Here is a 24,453-nt window from a genome sequence, read left to right as displayed (position 1 = left end):
AGTACTTTAACAGCATCATCTTTTAGGATTTGAAATAGCTCAACTGGAATTCCATCACTTCCACTAGCTTTGTTCATAGTGATGCTTCCTCAGGCCCACTTGACTTTGCACTCCAGGATGTCTGGCTCTAGGTGACTGATCACACCATCAAGGTTATCTGGGTGATTAAGATCTTTCTTTTTTTTTTTGTATAGTTCTTCTGTGTATTCTTGCCACCTCTTCTTAATATCTTCTGCTTCTATTATGTCCGTACCATTTCCGTCCTTTATTGTGCCCGTCTTTGCATGAAAAGTTCCCTTGGTATATCTAATTTTCTTGAAGAGATCTCTAGTTTTTCCCATTCTATTGTTTTCCTCTATTTCTTTGCTTTGATCACTTAGAAAGGCTATCTTATCTCTCCTTACTATTTGTTGGAACTCTGAATTCTGAATGATGTATCTTTCTTTTACTTATTTGCCTTTCATTTCTTTTCTCAACTGTTTGTAAGATTTCCTTGTACAATGTTACAAACTTTCATCTGTAGTTCTTTTAGTTCCTTAGGCACTCTATCAGATCTAATCACTTGAATCTATTTGTTACTTCCACTGTATAATTGTAAGGGATTTGACTTAGGTCATAACTGAACTGAGTGGTCTAGTGGTTTTCCTACTTTCTTTAATTTCAACCTGAATTTTGCAGTAAGGAGTTCATGATCAGAGTCACAGTCAGCTCCCAGTCTTGTTTTTGCTGATTGTATAGAGCTTCTCCATCTTTGGCTGCAACGAATATAATCAGTCTGATTTCAGTATTGTCCATCTGGTCAATGCCATGGTCAGTATTGACCATATGTAGAGTCATCTGTTGTGGTGTTGGAAGAGCGTATTTTCTACGACCAACGTGTTCTGTTGGGAAAATTCTGTTAGCCTTTGCCCTGCTTCATTTGTACTCAATGGCCAAACTTGCCCATTACTCCAGGTTTCTCTTGACTTCCTAATTTTGCATTCCAATCCCTTGTGATGAAAAGGACATCTTTTTTGTTGTTATTTCTAAAAGGTCTTGTTCAGTCATAGAACTGTTAAACTTCACCTTTTTTAGCATTAGTATTTGGAGCATAGATTTGGATTATTGTGATATAGAATGGTTTGCCGATGAACAGAGATCATTCTGTCATTTTTGAGAATGCACCCAAGTACTGCATTTTGGAATCCTTTTTTTCTTGATATGAGGGCTACTGCATTTCTTCTAAGAGATTCTTGCCTGCAATAGTAGATATGCTGCTGCTAAGTCGCTTCAGTCGTGTCCGACTCTGCGACCCCATAGACGGCAGCCCACCATGCTCCCCCTGTCCGTGGGATTCTCCAGGCAAGAACACTGGAGTGGGTTGCCATTTCCTTCTCCAATGCATGAAAGTGAAAAGTGAAAGTGATTGTCATCTGAATTAAATTGCCCATTCTAGTCCATTTTGGTTCACTGATTCCTAAAATGTTGATGTTCACTTTTGCCATCTGTTTGATCACTTCCAATTTACCTTGATTCATGGACCTAACATTCCAGTCCCTATGCAATGTTGTTCTTTACAACATTGGACTACTTCCATCACCAGTCACATCCACAACAGGTGCTGCTAGTGGTAACAAATCCTCCTGCCATTGCAGGAGATGCAAGAGACTGGTTTTGACCCGTGGGTTGCAAAGATCCCCTGGAATCAGAAATGGCAACCCACTCAAGTATTCTTTCCTGGAAAATTCCATGGATGGAGGAGCCTGACATTCTTTACTCCATAGAGCTGCAAAGAGTTGAACATGACTAAGCAGCTGAACACACACACACACACAGAAAGAAAAAGTGCTTTAATAATTTAAAACACAGTATACCCAGGAAGCACGATTTTAACTGCTGTTGTTGGTGGTTTAGTCACCAAGTTATGTCCAACTCTTTCGACTCCATGAACTATAGCCTACCAGGCTCCTCTGTTCATGAGATTTCCCAGGCAAGAATACAGGAGTGACTTGCCTTTTCTTTCTCAGGGATCTTTCCGACTCAGGGATTGCACCCTGATCTCCTACACTGTAGACTGTCTTCTGTATTTTAGGCAGATTCTTTACTGACTGAGCTACCAGGAAAACACAGTGTATAACACTTAAAGAAGCAGTACACAAAGTATTTTGCCAGTATGATACTCAATATTGCCGATAATAGAAAATAATAGAGACCTGGTAAAATATAGGAAAGCAAGACTGTTTAAAGTCCATTATAGAGGAACAATTAATTAGGAAATTACAGAACATAAAATTGTAAGATAAGGAGCATGTGAAATGAGTAAAAGAATGAGAATTTATTAATTTGTATAGACTGGGCTATGAGGTACTAAGAAATAAATCATGAAAAATCTTAATGGCTTAAGTACAACACAAATGTATTTCTTACTCACAGAGACAGTCTGGCAACTCTCCAGGGCAGCTTTCCTTCATGTTATGATTCAAAGACTCTTGTCATTTTCTATTCTTGTCATCTTAATGTATAGATTTCTGGATTACCTAGACAGAGGGAGATAGTTTTGGAGGTTTATACAGGATGGTTTTAAGGTCAAAATCTAGTACATGGCTGTAACATAACTCCAAGGGGATCTGTTATATGAAGATTAATGAGAAAGCTTTTATGAGAGGTATGAAGATTGGGGGGTATGAAACAAAAGGGATCTTTCCTTTAAGTCAGATAATCTTGTGAAGCATGCTCCAAGGAACTTGTCAAGTTTCTTGGGTGTCAGCAATTGAAATGCTTTCCCACATAATTAATGGTAGTATAAAAGATAGAAAAATTTGAATATAGGGTAAGGGGAGAAAGTAGTGTATCAAAAAGGAGCCATTTGCTTGATACAGTGAGGAGGACTGGTGTGATAGAGTTAATATGGTGTGATGAAAAGCTTTATAGAAATGAAAATTTAAGTTTCTGCAGAAACTGTCATATATTTGGCATGGTTGTATGAATGATAGATATTCTCAGAATGATAATAAAAGTATTGGTAGATCTGGTAAGCATTCTGAATGTTTTAGAAAGCAGTTAGCAATAAGAAATATTTCTTAGGCAAACATATGATGAAGCTGAAGTGAGAAAATGATAATTAGGGCAGAAAGCAACTGCCAGTTAGGACTTCATTTTAACATCCTGATTAACTTGGAGTTATTCATTCTAAGATATAGAAGACTTTTGCTTTCTTTATTCTCCAAGATTTTTTCCAAATTTTTCAAATTTATGAAACAAATTCAAAGAGTTTGAGTCTTTTAGAATTGATGGTATATTTTATAGGAAGATGATGGAAACAATAACTTCGTAAAAATACAAAGGCTGATTTCATGTTTGTTTGTATTATATGTTGGTATGACTTTTACAAAATGAAAACAAATTAAGATGCAGTGTCATCAAGAGGATTTTTTTTTGTTTTTTGGTATTTTTATCCCAGAATGTATCATGGTGTACTTGGAATTAATAATGATTGTTTTATTCCACAAATGAAATGAAATTGTTGCTATGAAGGTAAAAATGGGAAAATGCACTTAGTGAATGCATTTTGGGGTAATGGTCATAAAAATAAATCTTAATTCTTATCATAATAATGAAAGAAAAATGAGTTTCCACAGGAAAAAAAGGCTTATAGTAATATTGTATTCTAAAGCAACTGTAATTTCATTAAAATTTAATTTGTTTAGTTTCTCTAAACATTTTTTAAAATAATCACTATTTATGTACCTCAAATCATTATAATATAAATTACATTAACTTATACATTAATTGAGTTGAATTGATTGACTTTTATCAGTGCATTTTGAATACTGCACTAGATTTCTGTTGATGTAAAGCACTTCATTTACTTAGAATTTCTTTATAGTTCAGCTCTATGTAGTAAAAACTGATGTGTGAATGGCTGGGCAAGATAAAATATTCCAATTTTGTCTTTAATTTTCCAAATAATTTAGATAAAAATATTTTTTCTAAATTGTGTATTGATCTAACCAGAGGGATAAATTTGTTTGATCATCTTTATATATATATAAAAATAAGTTGGCAAATAATGCTGAAACAAAGAAGTGAACTTATTCTATTCTGTCTTGACTCTCATCTACCTACAAATATTTTTTCTGATTTGTAGCTTAGTGATATTTTCTTGTTTCTGTAATTTAGATGAAATTAGCATTGACATATATTTGATATTTGTGAATATATTAATTTGTGACTTTATGTTTTATTATAGAGTACAAGTCAATATTGTGTTTTTTAAAGTAATTTTTCAAAGACCAAGAAATGGGCCTGTATATTTTTATAGATTGCTGTAGGTATTTAAGCACTAAAGAAATTTGATGATAAAGCACTTTGAACCTGATTATGTTCATATATTAATATTGATGAAATATTTATCCTTTCTCTCATAGCATTTAACACTTTTTATTTTAGTTGTTAAAATATAATTCTTTTTATTATTACCTAAAATAATATAATTTAATTTTTTTAATAGGAAGCTCTCATTTTATAAGGAAAAAAAGAGGTACTTTGCAGTTGCTTCTGCTTATTTAGCTATGTTTCTTTGTACCTTAATACAAAGTACATTACTATGAAATAATTTTGTAAGTTGAATTATATTGCTTCCCAACATAGTTCCAATGTGATACTTTGAACAAATGAAATACAAAAGTGTTAAAATAACTATGGGTTTCTCATTAAGTCAGAAAGAAAATGCTCTAATTTGTGTCCTATACTGTTCTATTTAACAAGTTTAAAATTTGAGACAGTTTGTTACTTGCCCTGTACCTGACATATTGATGTGTGGGCATGGGTGCTAAGTCACTTCAGTCATGTCCCACTTTTTGTGACCCTATGTTCTGTAGCCCGCCAAGCTCCTCTGTCCATAGGATTCTCCAGGCAAGAATACTGGAGTGGGCTGCCATGCCTTCCTCCAGGGGATCTTCCTGAACCAGGCATCAAACCCTGGTCTCCTGTGGCTCCTGCATTACAGTCAGATTCTTTACCACTGAACCACTGGGGAAGCCTGACATATTGATGGTTATCAGTAAATAATTATTGATTTTGTTAAAATATTGACATTCTCAGGACTGTGTTAAGTACTGTAGGAATTGCAGAGGGAGAATAATTGCATCATATTTACTTTAAGGATGCAAATAGAAGAACTATTACAAACCACATGGGAAGAAATTAATGTTAGTACTTAAAGTTAGTAAATTAATGTTAACCACATGAAGATGAGGAAGTCTTCATAAAGAAATAAAATGTTAGTTGAACTTTGATGGAAGTATAAATAAAATAAATTTGGTTCAACTTGCAACTGTATAGAAGAAAGAAAACATGAAGGAAAATCTGAAAGGTTAGACTTTTTTTAACATTATCAAACAGCATAGTGAAGGATCATTTGTATATGAAAATAATTGTTGTCCAACTCTTTGTGACCCCATGGACTTACCCCTCCAGGCTCCTCTTTTCATGAAATTCTACAGATAAGAATACTGAAACAGGTTGCCATATCCTGCTATAGGGAATCTTTGCGACCCGTGGATCAAGCCAGTGTCTCTTGCATTTTCAGCACAGAGGCGGATTCTTTACCATATCTTTACATACACCTAAGAAATTCTTAGAAAATTAAACCTTGTGTAGGGCTAGCAATTAAGCATTCTTAAAAATTTCCTCAGTATTACACATGAATTCTTTTTCTGGATAATAGTTTTTCCCCAAAACATCAGAGTTAAAAAAAATTAATGATCAAAAAGGACATTATTATTTGTCATCAAAATAGCTTGGCAGTAAGACGTCTCATCCCCAGTTAATTCAGATATTATTATATCATTAGCATCATAATATATTATTAGGTAAATATTATTTTCATATAATGATACAGCACTAGAGATTCTGAGAACACAAGAACTCTCTGCTCAGATGTGGCACTGAGTCATAGATGTTTTTCTCCAGCAGGGAGTACAGTGAATAGTTGATATCATTCTTTGGGCACATGTACTCTGCTTAGGACCATTCAGGTATGACCTAAATCAAATCCCTTGTGATTATACAGTAGAAATGAGAAATAGATTTAAGGGACTAGATCTGATAGACAGAGTGCCTATTCAAGACCATCCCCATGGAAAAGAAATGCAAAAAAGCAAAATGGCTGTCTGAGGAGGCCTTACAAATAGCTGTGAAAAGAAGAGAAGCGAAAAGCAAAGGAGAAACAGAAAGATACAAGCATCTGAATGCAGAGTTCCAAAGAATAGCAAGAAGAGATAAGAAAACCTTCCTCAGTGATCAATGCAAAAATAGAGGAAAACAACAGAATGGGAAAGACTAGAGATCTCTTCAAGAAAATTAGAGATACCAAGGGAACTTTTCATGCAAAGATGGGCACAATAAAGGACAGAAATGGTATGGACCTAACACAAGCAGAAGATATTAAGAAGAGGTGGCAAGAATACACAGAAGTATACAAAAAAGATCTTCACGACCCAGATAATCACAACTTCCTGGAATGTGAAGTCAAGTGGGACTTAGAAAGCATCACTACGAACAAAGCTAGTGGAGGTGATGGAATTCCAGCTGAGCTGTTTCAAATCCTGAAAGATGATGCTGTTAAAGTCCTGCCCTCAATATGCCAGCAAATTTGGAAAACTCATCAGTGACCACAGGACTGGATAAGGTCAGTTTTCATTCCAAACCCAAAGAAAGGCAATGCCAAAAATGGTCAAACTACCGCACAATTGTGCTCATCTCACACGCTAGTAAAGTAATGCTCAAAATTTCACTAGCCAGGCTTCAGCAATACGTGAACTGTGAACTTCCAGATGCAAGCTGGTTTTAGAAAAGGCAGAGGAACCAGAGATCAAATTGCCAACGTCTGTTGGATCATCAAAAAAGCAGAGAGTTCCAGAAAAAATCTATTTCTGCTTTACTGACTATGCCAAAACCTTTGACTATGTGGATCACAATAAACTGGAAAATTCTTAAAAGAGTTGGGAATACCAGACCACCTGACCTGCATCTTGAGAAACTGATATACAGGTCAGGAAGCAACTTAGAACTGGACATGGAATGGCAGACTGTTTCCAAATAGGAAAAGGAGTTCATCAAGGCTGTATGTTGTCACCCTGCTTAATTAATTTATAAGCAGGGTACATCATGAGGAACCTGGGCTGGAAGAAGCACAAGCTGGAATCAAGATTGCTGGGAGATATATCAATAACCTCAGATACTGCAGATGACACCACCCTTATGTGAAGAGGAACTCAAAAGCCTCTTGATGAATGTGAAAGAGGAGAGTTAAAATGTTGGCTTAAAGCTCAACATTTAGAAAACTAAGATCATGGCATCTGGTCCCATTACTTCATAGGAAATAGATGGGGAAAAAGTGGAAACAGTGTCAGACTTTATTTTTTTGGACTCCAAAATCACTGCAGATGGTGATTGCAGCCATGAAATTAGACACTTACTCCTTGGAAGGAAAGTTATGACCAACCTTGACAGCATATTAAAAAGCAGAGACATGACTTTGCCAACCAAGGTCCGTGTAGTCAAGGCTATGGTTTTTCCAGTGGTCATGTATGGATTTGAGAGTTGGACTGTGAAGAAAGCTGATCGCCGAAGAATTGATGCTTTTGAACTGTGGTGTGAAGACTCTTGAGAGTTCCTTGGACTGCAAGGAGATCCAACCAGTCCATTCTAAAGGAGATCAGTCCTGGGTGTTCATTGGAAGGACTGATGCTAAAGCTGAAACTCCAATACTTTGACCACCTCATGTGAAGAGTTGACTCACTGGAAAAGACTCTGATGTTGGGAAGAATTGGGGGCAGGAGGAGAAGGGGACGACAGAGGATGAGATGGCTGGATGGCATCACTGACTCGATGGACATGAGTTTGGGTAAACTCCAGGAGTTGGTGATAGACAGGGAGGCCTGGAGTGCTGCGATTCATGGGGTTGCAAAGAGTTGGACACAACTGTGCGACTGAACTGAACTGAACTGAACTCTGCTTAGTTGTGGGTATAATTGATGGTCTTATGTTCCATGAAGTCTGGCATGCTGCAGTCCATGGGGTTGCAAAAAGCAGGATATGACTGAGAGACTGAAGAAAAACAATAAATATTCCATGAAACCAGGATATATTGCACATAAAGGGAATTTTTAAGATAAAGACTTTAAATCTTTCCTGTCATTAGCAAAAGGCATGTTTTAGACCCTTTTATAAGTAATATTTTAATTAAAAGTCTGTGATGTAATAAAGCATAAATTGTTACTTTGTATTTGTGATTTAAGTATTTGGGGAAAGAAATTAGACTCAATGCAAGTGGCATTTTCAGAAAATAATAAATATGTTTAGTTTTATTAATAATTTTTCAGGAAGCAATTTTGGGTAGGTAGATAGAGCTCGTATTGTTGAATTTTGTTTTGTTTTAAATGCTTGTTTATTTGGATTTGCTGGGTCTTAGTTGCAGCATGCAAACTTTTTTTTTTACTGTTTTGCAAAGTAATCACACAGTTTTAATCATATAAATATAATAAAAAACATATTGGGGAATTATATTGAGCTACCAGTAACAAAAAATGACCAGAGGCTTCCTTACAGAAGGAAGGTGCTTGTTCTTAGAGGGAAACAAAACTTCTTTCAAACATTGTTCACATTTCATATGATTTCTGTCCATTGTGAATTCTTTCATGAGCCTGCACATAAGAAGAAGTGAGGGTTTAGCATGTGAACTCTTAATTGCAACATGTGGGATCTAGTTTCTCAACTAGGGATAGAACCCTGGCCCTCTGCATTGGGAGTGAAGTCTTAACCACTGAACCACCAGGAAAGTCCCAGATCATTGGGTTTTGAATTAAAATGAAATTATTAATAGTATTTGTTCTGTAGGCACATAACTTTATCATCTTTTCCAGTATTAGATGATGAAGGAATATATATAAATGATTGATTACTTTAATGAAAGTAATCTCAGAGTAGTGTTTAGAAAGAATTATAAGTGAAATTTAAAGAACTGGAATGGTTCTTGGTAAAAAGTTGATGTTAACACCAATTACAAGATAATGAAATACAGTTCTTTACTGTTTTCCTAGTGCACAAAGAAGAAGGAAGGCTAGAAATAATGATCTCTATCATATATTTAAAAAATACTAGATTTCCAAGAGTTTTAATTGTGATAGTATTCTTTTCCATGTTACCATGTTCATCTCAATCCAATTACACACGATTTAATTGTGGTATTTTATTGAGTGGGTCTTGCTTTCATTAAAGTTACAAATATTTGATAATTATTTATTTCTGTTGCTTTATTGAAGAGTGATGCAAACTCACATAGTGAAATGTGAAATCACGGAGATGGCATCTGTAACATTTGTTTTCTTTTGCTATGAAAATAGAATCCCAAAAGACATTATTTATTTTCCTCCATGCCATAAATGATGACAAGAGAAAACTGCATTTGCTAATTATATTTTTATGCTCACTAGTTTTCTATTTGTATTTCTGTTTTTATTACTTAATAATAAAAGTTACTTTTAATTTATTCCCTTGCATTGTTGTTGTTCAGTCGCTGTGTCTGACTCTTTGCAACCCCATAAACTGTAGCACAGCAGGCTTCCCTGTGATTCACTGTCTTCCTGAGTTTGCTCAAACTCATGTCCATTGAGTGAGTGATGCCATCCAACTATCTTGTTCTCTGTCATCTCCTTCCCTTCTTTGCCCTTCTCCTCTTCTGATGATGGAAACCTTCAATCTTTAAAATTTTGTACAAATTCAGAAGTTTGTTTAAAATAGATATGAAATCTATGGAGATATTAATTCATATAAATGTTAACTTTTCCTAAAAAGTGAAATGTTATAACCTGATACTTTAGTATTTCAGTACTGTATTGCCTGAATAATTTAAAATCATTTACCTTTTATTAGTGTAAAGAAAAGAGTTAGCAACTCTGGTGTCTAAGAGTTAGCCACTCCAACTTTAAGTATCTCAGTTTGCTAACTTTTTATAAGAAATAAAAACCACAGTAATCAAAACAAAATATTATCCTTTGCTTGTATTTATAATGCCAGTATATCATTTTAGTGAATTATATACATTTGTCATTAATATTTACAAAATATAGTTTTTTGAACTTATAGTGGGGAAGTCTCACCAATAAGTGCTGATAGAATTGACAAATTTTTGAAAATATTTATTAAAACTATATTTTGATATATAAACATCCATAAGATTAAACAGGACCTAGCAGAGAGCAAGCTATCTTTGAAAATACTCTGTGCCTACCATGTTGAGAGGTAAAGGTAACTCTGTTATAGTGAGTGAATGTTCTTGCCTGGGAAATTCTATGGATAGAGGAGCCCGATGGGTGACAGTCCGTGGGGTTGCAAAAGAGTTGGACACTACTTAGCAACTAAAGAGAAACAGCAAATGTTTCATTTACCCAACCAGGAAATACAAACCAAATAATTCCCTGGAGGAGTAATTAGTGAAATAGTTAATTCACTGTTAACAGTGAAATTATAATACACAGAAGAACTGTACAAAAAAGAGCTTCACGACGAAGATAATCACGATGTCGTGATCACTCACCTGGAGCCAGACATCATGGAATGTGAAGTCAAGTGGGCCTCAGAGAGCATCACTACGAACAAAGCTAGTGGAGGTGATGGAATTCCAATTGAGCTATTTTAAATCCTGAAAAATGATGCTGTGAAAGTGCTGTACTCAAAATGCCAGCAAATTTGGAAAACTCAGCAGTGGCCACAGGACTGGAAAAGGTCAGTCTTCATTCCAATCCCAAAGAAAGGGAATGCCAAAGAATGCTCAAACTACCACACAATTGCACTCATCTCACACGCTAGTAAAGTCATGCTCAAAATTCTCCAAGCCAGGCTTCAGCAATATGTGAACCGTGAACTTCCAGATGTTCAAGCAGGTTTTAGAAAAGGCAGAGGAACCAGAGATCAAATTGCCAATATCTGCTGGATCATGGAGAAAGCAAGAGAGTTCCAGAAAAACATCTATTTCTGCTTCATTGACTATGCCAAAGCCTTTAACTGTGTGGCTCACAATAAACTGTGGAACATTCTGAAAGAGATGGGAATCCCAGACCACCTGACCTGCCTCTTGAGAAACCTGTATGAAGGTCAGGAAGCAACAGTTAGAACTGGTCATGGAACAACAGACTGGTTCCAAATAGGAAAAAGAGTACGTCAAGGTTGTATATTGTCAGTCTGCTTATTTAACTTATATACAGAGTACATCATGAGGAACGCTGGGCTGGAAGAAGCACAAGCTGGAATCAAGATTGCTGGGAGAAATATCAATAACCTCAGATAGGCAGATGACACCACCCTTATGGCAGAAAGTGAAGAGGAACTCAAAAGCCTCTTGATGAAAGTGAAAGAGGAGAGTGAAAAGTTTGGCTTGAAGCTCAACATTAAGAAAACGAAGATCATGGCATCTGGTGCCATCACTTCTTGGGAAATAGATGGGGAAACAGTGGAAACAGTGTCAGACTTTATTTTGGGGGCTCCAAAATCACTGCAGATGCTGATTGCAGCCATGAAATTAAAAGACGCTTACTCCTTGGAAGGAAAGTTATGACCAACCTAGATAGCATATTAAAAAGCAGAGACATTACTTTGCCAACCAAGGTCTGTCTAGTCAAGGCAATGGTTTTTCCCGTGGTCATGTATGGATGTGAGAGTTGGACTGTGAAGAAAGCTGATCGCTGAAGAATTGATGCTTTTGGACTGTGGTGCTGGAGAAGACTCTTGAAGAGTCCCTTCGACTGCAAGGAGGTCCAACCAGTCCATTCTAAAGGAGATCAGTCCTGGGTGTTCATTGGAAGGACTGATGCTAAAGCTGAAACTGCAATACTTTGGCCACCTCATGTGACGAGTTGACTCACTGGAAAAGCGTCTGATGCTAGGAAGGTTTGGGGGTGGGAGAAGACGGGGACGACAGAGAATGAGATGGCTGGATGGCATCACCGACTCGATGGACATGAGTTTGAGTGAACTCCGGGAGTTGGTGATGGACAGGGTGGCCTGGCGTGCTGCGATTCGTGGGGTCGCAAAGAGTCGGACACGACTGAGCGACTGAACTGTACTGAACTGATGTACATATGTAATGGCATATTATTTTCTTTTCCACTGCATGTATGGGTATGCAAAACTCAGCTTTTATGAAATTGTATGCGTGCATGTGTGCTAAGTCACTTCAGTTGTATTCGATTTTTTGCGACACTGTGGACTGTAGCCCACCAGGTTCTCTGTCTGTGGGATTTCTCAGGCAAGAATACTGGAGTGGGTTGCTATGCCCGCCTCATGAAATTTTATATACCCAGCCTGTTCTGACATCTGCTTTGGATTATATGTGTATCTTGTCCCTTTCATGTCTCTCATTTTTCACTGTTCATGTAATTATCTTTCTGGGATATTACAAATTATTTGAAAGTATATACCAAGTTATTTGACTTTATCGTTTTTTTCCCCAAGTAAAACAGCCAATGTGATGAAATGTAAAGCCAGTTGCAGAATATATTTTAGACAGGTACATTTCACTGAAGATCTGTAATAGCTACATCATACATTATCAATAATAAAATATTCTCTTGTTAGTTTATGGAAGCTTCTGTATTTAGGTTAGTAGAGAATAAAACTTATAACCTAGTATCACCTGATCATAATGGAGAATGAATCAAAGAATATAAACTAGATTGATTATTCCTTATTAGTTTGAAAAATTCTCTTCACATTTAGACTAAATAATGATCGGAGCAGTTCTGCTGTGTCATTAAATATTACATAAACAAGTGTTGAAGTCTAGAGCATCTCATATCTTGTCTTTTAGATATTTTAAGGCTTCTTGGAAAGTCATTTATCTAAAATATAACAGTATAGAAATGCAATTAGTAGCATGTTTATAAAACCACAAGTAGAGAGTATCTTATTTTCTATGACAGAATGATTTCTTTTATAAGCAACACTTCCTTGTGTAGTAACATGTCCCAGCTTCCTTTATTTTTCACAGGATCATAATTATCTTTATTGCAATGAAGAGACAAGGCCAAAAGGTCATAAAATGGGCCTTATGGAATAGTTGCATATTATTAGACTGATCAGAGCTTGTCTTTTTGACACTAGCTTTAGACATTCAGTTTTATTTTTATTCAATAACAAGCAGGCTCTGGAAAATTAATTCCCAGTAATGAAACACAAGAGATTGATTTATAAATGATGATACATACTTTTTTAATAAAAAAGATTGATATTTCTTTATTAGAATCTCATTATCTCTAAAGTTCTGTGAGGAAAGAAAACATGCCTCTTTAGTTCATTGTTAAATCCCTAGAGTTCAGAAAATTGATTTTTGAATTACTTCATTAATATCTATTTAGCTTGCTCTTAATGGCTTAAAGTCATTTGGGAGAGTTCATGAGTAATTAGTATTGTTGACAGATTTTTAAATGTCTTCTTAGGGAATACTTAGCAATAATTGTGCTTGATTTAATATCTAATTTATTAATACTATGAATTTAGTAAAACATTAGCATTTCCTTACAATTAAACAATCACTCTACTCATAGCAACCACATAAATCTTATATAAAAAATAAATAAGAATATGTATTAAATTTCCCATGGCCTTTAAACATTGGTTTAGTTTTTATATCATCAAATTCTTTTCAGTGTTTTATTTTCACATACCAAGCCTAGTATATCAATTTATCTTAAATGCTTTAGTCACTTAACTGTACATATTATCATGCTGTGCTCAGTCTCATCCAACTCTTTACAATCCCATGGACTGTAGCCTGCCAAGCTCCTTGGTCCATGGAATTTTCTAGGCAAGAATACTGGAGCAGGTTGCCATTTCCTTCTGCAGATATTACCATGATTCCAGAGCAAATTGATATGATTACCCTAAAACTGGTTACAAATGGGTTCATACTAGGAATTTGCATTTCTTTGGGCTTCCCTTGTGGCTCAGCTAGTAAAGAATCCACCTGCAATGCGGAAGATCTGGGGTTGATCCCTGGGTTGAGAAGGTCCCCTGGAGAAGGGAAAGGCTACCTACTCCAGTATTCTGACCTGGAGAATTACATGGACTGTATAGTCCATGGGGTCTGAAAGAATCAGACATGATTGAGTGACTTTTACTTTCATTAGCCTTTTAAAACTGCCCCTGATTTTTTAGTTTTAGACAAATCTTGTTTTCTGGCGAGAAAAGAATGATCCAAAACTATTGTGTATTTTTTCTTTCCTTTTTATTTCACTAGTAATTAAAGAGCCCTGGTTCTTTTTTGTTGGTGGATATTGGGTAGCAAGTGTGTCCTTCAGTTCAGTTTAGTTCAGTCGCTCAGTTGTGTCCAGCTCTTTGCGACCCCATGAATCACAGCACGCCAGGCCTCCCTGTCCATCACCAGCTCCCGGAGTTCACTCAGACTCATGTCCATCGAGTCAGTGATGCCATCCAGCCACCTCATTCTCTGTTGTCCCCTTCCCCTCCCACCCCCAGTCTTTCCCAGTATCAGAGTCTTTTCCAGTGAGTCAACTCGTCGATGAGGTGGCCAAAGTATTAGAGTTTTAGCTTTAGCATCAGTCCTTCCAATGAACGTGTTAGCAAAAGTGCCGTTGCTACTATTGGTCTCTTTTAAGGAGACATATGAAAAAAAAGCCTCTTTTAGGTCTGTAAATTCACATTGATTTTCCTTCTGTAAATCATGTTGTTACATCTGCTCTCCTTTTCTTATGATGTTTCACCAACTTCAAAGACTCCACTACATTAATAAGAAAGTTGCTTTGTAAGCAAGATATCAAAGCAAGGCCATTTGGATTAACGAACACTTCCTCTAGACCAGTGTTGGACCAACCTGCTAGTCCAAATGTCAAGGGTCACCTCCTAAATGAGAATAAGTCAAAACAATGTAGCGAATTTTCCAAATTTAATTTGTTCACTTTGTTGGTATTTCATTTTTAAATTAAATGTTGATATAACAGTGGTAGAGTTTTAAAATAATTCCTTATTACACAAATAAAATCTTTTATATCTTTATTTTCAAGCTGAGGATAGAATATAAACCATCGGATCCAAAATAGTGTTGAACAGTTCAACCTTGAAAAGATCATGTCTGGTTCTGGACCTCGGCAATTGCTAGAACCAAGAATCAGAAGACCTACTAATGTAACACTTGACATTTTCCCAGTAAACTTAATCTGGTCTTAACCATATAGATGTGAGAGTTGGACTGTGAAGAAAGCTGATCGCTGAAGAATTGATGCTTTTGAACTGTGGTGCTGGAGAAGACTCTTGAGAGTCCCTTGGACTGCAAGGAGATCCAACCAGTCCATTCTAAAGGAGATCAGTCCTGGGTTTTCATTGGAAGGACTGATGCTAAAGCCAAAGCTCGAATACTTTGGCCACCTCATGCGAAGAGTTGACTCACTGGAAAAGACTCTGATGCTGGGAGGGATTGGGGGCAGGAGGAGAAGGGGACGATAGAGAATGACATGGCTGGATGGCATCAGCGACTTGATGGACATGGGTTTGAGTGAACTCTGGGAGTTGGTGATGGACAGGGAGGCCTGGCATGCTGTGATTCATTGGGTCGCAAAGTGTTGGACACGACTGAGCGACTAAACTGAACTGAACTGACTGAACCATGCAGTGAAGTCCAAGGTCCCTGTGATGCACACCTTGTAATATCTAACAGCAAACAGAAATGCTTCTCATTTTTCTGAAAGGGCTATCATCAGCAAGTTTGGATAAAATGCCCATCTTGGACCATCCACCAAGAACATGAAGTTTGACTTACTTAAGAACCTGGTATCTTTTTCTATAGCTAGGTACAACAAATGAGGTAATTTCAAATTTAAGGGAGAAATGCTATGCAAAACATAGAAGCTTACATTGAGAAAGATGTCCTTACATAGCATAACAGAAAATAATGTGCCAGCCATGCATTTATTTCCTTTGTTCCAATCTGCATTGTTTTCTTAATGTTGTTGGTTGTGTAAGTGTGCTGAGGCTGTGATAACAAAATACCACAACTGGGTGGCTTAAATGGCAGAAATGTATTTTCTTATAGTTCTGGTAGCTGGGCATCCAAGATCATTAGGCAGGTTTGAATTTTCCTGAAGTCTCTTTCCTTGGCTTGCAGATGGCTGCCTTCTTCCTGTGTCCTCCCATGACTGTCCCTCTGTCTTTTTTGTCTGTCCTAATATTTCCTATAAGAACACCAGTCATATTGTATTAGGGCCCATACTTGTGAGTTGATTTAACTGTAGCTTCTTCTTTAATGGTACTATCTTAAAAAATAATCAATTTCCAAGGTAGTAGGGTTCAACCCAATTTGACAGTTTATAATCTATCCTTGGCTTGAAAATAAAGTTATAAAAGATTAATTTTATGAATTTTGGATGAAAACAGTTAAGACCATAATATTGGTCAATGAAATTCAAAATACAAGTATAAAATTATTAAGGCTAATTTGAAACTGTATCAATTACTACACCTTCATCATTAAACAATTTTTAAACCAATGTATTTTTGACTTCTTGATTAAAATTCTCTTATTTGAATACTGCACAATAGAACTTAGAAATAGTATCCTTATAATATCTGCTTAAATTAACTCAATTTTAAACAGTCAACTTCAATTATGTTTCTTTCGTTGTTTCAATATTCTGTTTTTCATTTTTGAGAATGACAGCTTATCTTGTGTTGCCTATATTTGTAATTTTCTTGAAGAGATCACTAGTCTCTCCCATTCTGCTGTTTTCCTCTATTTCTTTGCATTGATCACTGAGGAAGGCTTTCTTATCTCGCCTTGCTATTCTGTGGAACTCTGCATTCAAATGGGTATATCTTTCCTTTTCTCCTTGCCTGTAGCTTCTCTTCTTTTCTCAGCTATGTGTAAGGCCTCCTCAGAGAACCATTTTGGCTTTTTGCATTTCTTTTTCTTGGGGGTGGTCTTGATCACTGCTTCCTGTACAGTGTCACAAACTTCAGTCCATAGTTCTTCAGGCACTCTGTCAGATCTGATCCTTTGAATTTGTTTTTCACTTCTACTTTATAATCGTAAGGGATTTGATTTAGGTCCTACTTGAATGATCTCATACTTTGGCCACCTCATGCGACGAGTTGGCTCACTGGAAAAGACTCTGATGCTGGAAAAGGTTGGGGGCAGGAGGAGAAGGGGACGACCGAGAATGAGATGGCTGGATGGCATCACCAACTCTGTGGACATGAGTTTGAGTGAACTCCGGGAGTTGGTGATGGACAGGGAGGCCTGGAGTGCTGTGATTCATGGGGTCGCGGAGAGTCGGACACGACTGAGCGACTGAACTGAACTGAACTGAATGATCCAGTGGTTTTCCCTACTTTCTTCAGTTTTAGTCTGAATTTGGCAATGAGGAGTTCATGGTCTGAGCCACAGTCAGTTCCTAGTCTTGTTTTCATTCCAATCCCAAATAAGGGCAATGCCAAAGTATGTTCAAACTACCTCACAATTGCATTCATCTCACATGATAGCAAAGCAATGCTCAAAATTCTCCAAGCCAGGCTTCAACATACTTGAGCCAAGAACATCCAGATGTTTGAGCTGAATTTAGAAAAGGCAGAGGAAAATTGCCAACATGCGTTGGATCATCATGAAAACAAGAGTTCCAGAGAAACATCTACTTCTGCTTTATTGACTATGCCAAGGCTTTTAGTGTGCGGATCACCACAGACTGTGGAAATTCTTCAAGAGATGGGAATATCAGACCACCTGCCCTGCCTCTTGGGAAATCTGTATGCAGGTCAAGAAGCAGCAGTTAGAACTGGACATGGAAGAAAAACTGGTTCCAAATCGGGAAAGGAGTACATCAAGGCTGTATATTGTCACCCTGCTTATTTAACTTATATACAGAATACATATGAGAAATGCTGGGTTGGATGAAGCACAAGCTGGAATCTAGATTGCTGGGAGAAATATCAATAACATCAGATATGCAGATGACACCAACTTTATGGCAGAAATCAAAGAACTAAAGAGCCTCTTGATGAAAGTGAAAGAGGAGAGTGAAAAAGTTGGCTTAAACTCAACATTCAGAAAACTAAGATCATGGCATCTGGTCCCAGCACTTTATGGAAAATAGATGGGGAAATAGGGAAACAGTGACAGACTTTATTTTTGGGGCTCCAAAATCACTGCAGATGGTGAGTGCAGCCATGAAATTAAAAGACGTTTGCTCCTTGGAAGAAAAGGTGTCATGACCAACGTAGACAGCATATTAAAAAGCAGAGACATTATTTTGCCAATAAAGATCCATTCCATCAAAGTTATGGTTTTTCCAGTAGTCATGTATGGATGTGAGAGTTGGACTATAAAGAAAGCTGAGCACCAAAGAATTGATGTTTTTGAACTCTGGTGTTGGAGAAGACTCTTGAGAGTCCCTTGGACTGCAAGGAAATCCAACCAGTCCATCCTAATGGAGATCAGTCTTGAATATTCATTGGAAGGACCAATGCTTGAGCTGAAACTCCAATACTTTGGCCACCCGATGTGAAGAACTGGCTCATTTGAAAAGACCCTGATGCTGGGAAAGAAGGTAGAAGGAGAAGGAGACAACAGAGGATGAGACAGTTGGGTGGCATTGCTGACTTGATGGACGTGAGTTTGAGTTAGCACCAGGATTTGGTGACGGACAGGGTAGCCTGGTGTATTACAGTTCATGTGGTTGTAAAGAGTTGTACATGACTGAGTGACTGAACTGAACTGGTATTCATAATATCTTTGATGCTATATAAATAAGCTACTTGTTTCTGGTGGGCTATCTTTGCCACGTTATATCATAGAGCATCCAAGAAACAGTTGATTTTATTTATAAACTATTAGATCCCTTGTAATTAATATAGATACAGTGCAATACAATTGAATCCAATATAGTAATAGTTCATTATAACTTTCATTTTTATAAAGAAGCACATATATTTGGTTATATTTGCCACCTTTGAAACTACTGTGCTCTATTCACAGATAACATGTGTTTCTAAAGTTTCAGTTCAGTTCGGTCGCTCAGTCGTGATGACTCTTTGTGACCCCATGAATCACAGCACGCCAGGCCTCCCTGTCCATCACCAACTCCTGGAGTTTACTCAAATTCATGTGCATCGAGTCCATGATGCCATCCATCCATCTCATCCTCTGTTGTCCCCTTCTCCTCCTGTCCCCAGTCCCTCCCAGCATCAGGGTCTTTTCCAATGAGTCAATTCTTCCCATCAGGTGGCCAAAGTATTGGAGTTTCAGCTTTAGCCTCAGTCCTTCCAATGAACACCCAGAACTGATCTCCTTTAGAAAGGACTGGTTGGATCTCCTTGCAATCCAAGGGACTCTCAAGAGTCTTCTCCAGCACCACAGTTCAAAAGCATCAATTCTTTGGCACTCAGCTTTCTTCACAGTCCAACTCTCACATCCATATATGACCACTGGAAAAACCATAGCGTTGACTAGACAGACCTCTGCATTTTAATGTGCTATCTAGGTTTGTCATAACTTTCCTTCTAAAGAGTAAGTGTCTTTTAATTTTATGGCTGGAATCACCATCTGCAGTGATTGTAGAGCCACCCAAAATAAAGTCTGAAACTATTTCCACTGTTTCCCCATCTATTTCCCATGAAGTGATGGGACCAGATGCCATGATCTTTGTTTTCTGAATGTTGAGCTTCAAGCCAACCTTTTCACTCTCCTCTTTCACTTTCATCAAGAGGCTTTTGAGTTCCTCTTCACTTTCTGCCATAAGGGTGGTGTCATCTGCATATCTGAGGTTATTGATACTTCTCCCAGCAATCTTGATTCCAGCTGGTGCTTCTTCTAGCCCAGCATTTCTCATGACGTACTCTGCATATAAGTTAAATAAGGAGGGTGACAATATACAACCTTGACGTACTCCTTTTCTATTTGGAACCAGTCTGTTGTTCCATGTCCAGTTCTAACTGTTGCTTCCTGACCTGCATATAAGTTTCTCAAGAGGTAGGTCAGGTGTTCTGGTATTCCCATTTCTTTCAGAATTTTCCACAGTTTATTGTGATGCACACAGTCAAAGGCTTTGGCATAGTCAATAAAGCAGAAGTAGATGTTTTTTTCGAATTCTCTTGCTTTTTCCATGATCCAGTTTCAGTTCAGTTCAGTTCAGTCACTCAGTCGTGTTCGATTCTTTGCGACCCCATGAATCACAGCACACCAGGTCTCCCTGTCTATCACCAACTCCCAGAGTTCACTCAAACTCATGTCCATCGCGTTGGTGATGCCAACCATCCATCCATCTCATCCTCTGTCGTCCCCTTCTCCTCCTGCCCCCAATCCCTCCCAGCATCAGAGTCTTTTCCAGTGAGTCAGCTTGTCGCATGAGGTGGCCAAAGTATTGGAGTTTCAGTTTTAGCATCAGTTTAATAATATTTAATTCAGTTTTTTTGACACTGAGAGTGGTATATTTAAAAACTGCAATATCTGTTATTTAATTCCAAGAACTAAAGTGTTTGTATCCATTTGACAACATTGTTAGGCTTTCTTTAACAAATATTATACTTCTTTAAATATAAATAATGTTAATGTTCAAATCAAGGGAAAAGGTATGCTGGAATATTATGGTATCATTTAACATTTAGGTGATACTTCTTGAGTTTTTTTTGTTGTTGTTGTTACTTTTGTTATTTTAATCCTAATCTCTATGAGTAATTTCTTACTTTTCTTAACGTGTTTATGTGTGTCTGTGTGTGTCTGTGTGTGTCTGTGTGTATGAGTTGCTCAGTTTTGTTCAACTCTTCGCATCCCCATGGTTGCAGCCCACCAGGCTTCTCTGTTCATGGAATTCTCCAGGTGAAAATACTGGAGTGGGTAGCCATCCCCTTCTCCAGGGGATCTTCCTGACCAAGGGATCAAACCTGGGTCTCATGCATTGCAGGCAAATTATCTACTGTCTGAGCTATCATGGACGTTCTTTCTTGACCTGGTCTCTATCAACGATATACAAATACACAGATCAGGAATGTAGTCCTCCTTCAAGAGTGTCTGTCTCTGCCCATCATTGATTTCCCTCAAGATTTCTTAATGTATCCTCTTATCCTCTAGTTTACTATACTGTTCGCCTTCTTGAAAAAAAAAACGAGAAAGTAACATGATCTAGCTCTGATATTTATGACATAAAATTCAATAATTAATTTTTAACTTAATTGATATTTATTTCTACTGTTAATCGCTCCTAATCCAAAGCAAATGATTGGGAAACAGTAACTGGATCCCCACTTCCAAGAATACACATTTCAGATTTGGCCCTGTTTAAAAAAATTGAGAAGTAATTCATTAAATGTGTTAGAAGACTATTACTCAGAGTGGTATGATAAATATTTGAAGGTTTAATTCACACTGTTCTATACATTTGAGAAACCTCTTTGTGCATTTTTAATGAGTTAAAGTTTTTATAATTATTGAAATTTTTATTGTGCTAATAATGTTGAAGCTTGTAAGATAAGCAAATGATTTCTGGGGTTCAGTTAAAGCATTTATTTGCGAAGTTTGAGTTCTCTTCATGACGTCTATATGTAGGTATTTGCCTCAGTTTCTCAGTGTTTTAGTTTCTAACTATTGATTTTGCTTTTTCATCAGGATGTTTTGAATAATTTGGGCTCTTGTGAACTGGATGAGGATGATCTAATGCTTGATTTGGAATTTTTGGAGGAACAGAATCTTCATCCTTCAGGTAAGTATTCAGGAAATGCGCAATTTCTTACAACTCAGGTCTTAGTCATTTAGCTTGCATTTGATTAGCTAAATATTCTTTTAGGCTACATTCAGTCTTTTCCGTCCCCAGTTTGTATATTCCGTGTGCAGGATGAATGATAGGTAACCTGGATACATTATTCTGCTTATTATATAATCTATTATGGAAATATAAGTTTTGTTGGAAGATAATTATTAAATAAGAAAAAAAATATAAAACAAAGCTGTTTCCATGGGGGAAATTCTGATGATACACTTAATGAAAAAGTTAATATCTTCTTTTTTTTAAGAGGGGGTACAATAATATAATCCTATTTTTCACTTATTTGATATCAGCAAATGAAAGTTTTGTGGATCTAAGTTTACTCTCAAATCTTAGCCATCTTAGTAATAACTGTGCTATTTAATGCAATAGGATTGACCTCAAAATTAGTAAATACCACTAGAAACCAAAAACACACACTCATAAACACATATACAAACCGAGATATAGTGTGAGATAAACAAATTCTTGCTAAATAACTTAAGAAGGGAGCCCATTATATATGTTTGTATTTATATTTGTATTAAGGTGTAAAGTGTAATATTTTCAATAACAAAATTACTGCTTTTGAAGTAGGATATAGGAATTAATTGTTCAGTCAAATTTAGATATTTGACTACAATGGCAAGGTTTTTCTTTTTTTAATGCTAAAAACACTTTGAATATAGTCATTTTCAAGTGAAAGCAGAAGTAACATTAAAGTAGAATTTCAAAATATTGAGTCCTACTGCATACATTTGAGAAAATCCACCTCTTGGAATTTATTGTCCATGTTTTTAACTTTTATGAATTAGACATAATCTCTAAGACTGTTTACAGGTATAATATTTTATCATGAAGTTTTGTTCATGCAGTATGTTAGATGTAATAGCAGTTGTCAAAACAATGTTTTAACTTATTTTAATTTTTAATATTTTTAATTTACTTTTTAATTGGAAGAACATTGCTTTACAATGTTGTGATGGTTTCTGCCATGCAACAATCCAAATCAGCCATAATTAGACATATATTACCTCCCTCTTGAGCCTTCCTCTCTAGATCATCACAGAGCACCAGACTGTCTCGCTGTCTTATATAGCATCTTCTCACCAGTTATTGAACATATGATAATGTACATACTCCTTGGAAGGAAAGTTATGACCAATCTAGAAAGCATATTAAAAAGCAGAGACATTACTTTGCCAACAAAGGTCCATCTAGTCAAGGCTATGGTTTTTCCAGTAGTTTTGTATGGATGTGAGAGTTGGACTGTAAAGAAAGCTGAGAGCAGAATTGATGCTTTTGAACTGTGGTGTTGGAGAAGACTCGAGAATCCCTTGGACTGCAAGGAAGTCCATCCAGTCCATCCTAAAGGAGATCAGTCTTGAGTGTTCATTGGAAGGACTGGTGTTGAAGCTGAAATTCTAATACTTTGGCCACCTGATGCGAAGAGCTGACTCATTTAAAAAGACCCTGATGCTGGGAAAGATTGAGGGCAGGAGGAGAAGGGGACAACAGAAGACGAGATGGTCGGATGGCATCACCGACTCAATGGACATGAATTTGGGTAAACTCTGGGAGTTGGTGATGGACAGGGAGGCCTGACATGCTGTGGTCCATGGGGCCGCAAAGAGTCGGACACTATTGAGCGACTGAACTGAACTGAACTGAATGTGTATATGTCTATGATACTTCCTCCATTCATCCCATCCTCTCCTTCCCCGCTGTACCCAAGTCTGTTCTCTTTATCTGTGTTTCCATTCCTTTCCTGCAAATAGGTTCATCAATACCATTTTTCTAGATTCCGTACATATTCATTAATATGCAAATGTTTTTAATCTTTCTGACTTACTTCATTCTGTATAACAGACTCTAGGTTCATCAACCTCACTAGAACTTACTCGAATTTGTTCTTTATACGGTTGAGTAATATTCCATTTGTGGTATATAAGCTTCTTAATCCATTTCTCTGTGATGGACATCTAGGTTGCTTCCATCTCCTAGCTATTGTAAATAGTGCTGCTATGAATATTGGCGTACATGTGCCTTTTTCAATTATGGTTTTCTCAGGGTATATGGCCAGTAGTGGGATTGCTGGCTCAGGTGGTAGTTTTATTTCTCATTTTTAAAGGAATTTCCATACTGTTCTCCATAATCACTGTATCAATTTGTTTACATTCTCCTCAACAGTGCAAGAGGGTTCCCTTTTCTCCAAATCCTCTCCAGCCTTTACTCTTTGTAAATATTTTGATGATGGCCATCCTGACTGATGTGTGAAATGATACCTTGTTGAAGTTTTAATTTACATTTATCTAATCATTGAACATCTTTTCATGTATTTATTAGCCATCTGTATGTTTTTTTTGGAGAAATAGCTGTTTAGGTCTTCTGCCCAGTTTTTATTGGGCTGTTTGTTTTTCTGATATTGAGCTATATGAGCTGTTTATATATGTTGGATATTAATCCTTTGTCAATTGTTTCACTGGCAATTATTTTCTTCTATTCTGTGGGTTGTCTCTTAATCTTACCTTTTTGCGCCCAAGGTTTTAAGTTTCACTAAGTCCTATTTGTTTATTTTATTTTATTTTTTTCCTTTTTTAAAATTTATTTATTTTAATTGGAGGCTAATTACATTATTGTATTGGTTTTGCCATACATTGACATAAATCTGCCC

General features: G+C 36.8%; 1 protein-coding gene across 3 annotated transcripts in view; it reads left to right on the top strand.

The window, feature by feature from the left end:
• Positions 1-24,453, top strand: part of CCSER1 (coiled-coil serine rich protein 1) — a 1,509,256-nt gene that overhangs the window by 262,435 nt on the left and 1,222,368 nt on the right. For all 3 annotated transcript variants that reach the window (XM_055435111.2, XM_055435112.2, XM_055435115.2), the window contains exon 4: positions 21,644-21,737. In XM_055435111.2, coding sequence (XP_055291086.2) covers positions 21,644-21,737 — 94 coding nt within the window. The remainder of the gene's footprint in view (positions 1-21,643; positions 21,738-24,453) is intronic.

Source organism: Moschus berezovskii, chromosome 5 (assembly GCF_049115385.1).
Source record: "Moschus berezovskii isolate FMDL1 chromosome 5, NW_MosBer_1.0, whole genome shotgun sequence".
Taxonomy (NCBI): Eukaryota; Metazoa; Chordata; class Mammalia; order Artiodactyla; family Moschidae; genus Moschus; species Moschus berezovskii.
This window is presented reverse-complemented; position numbering and strand designations above follow the sequence as displayed.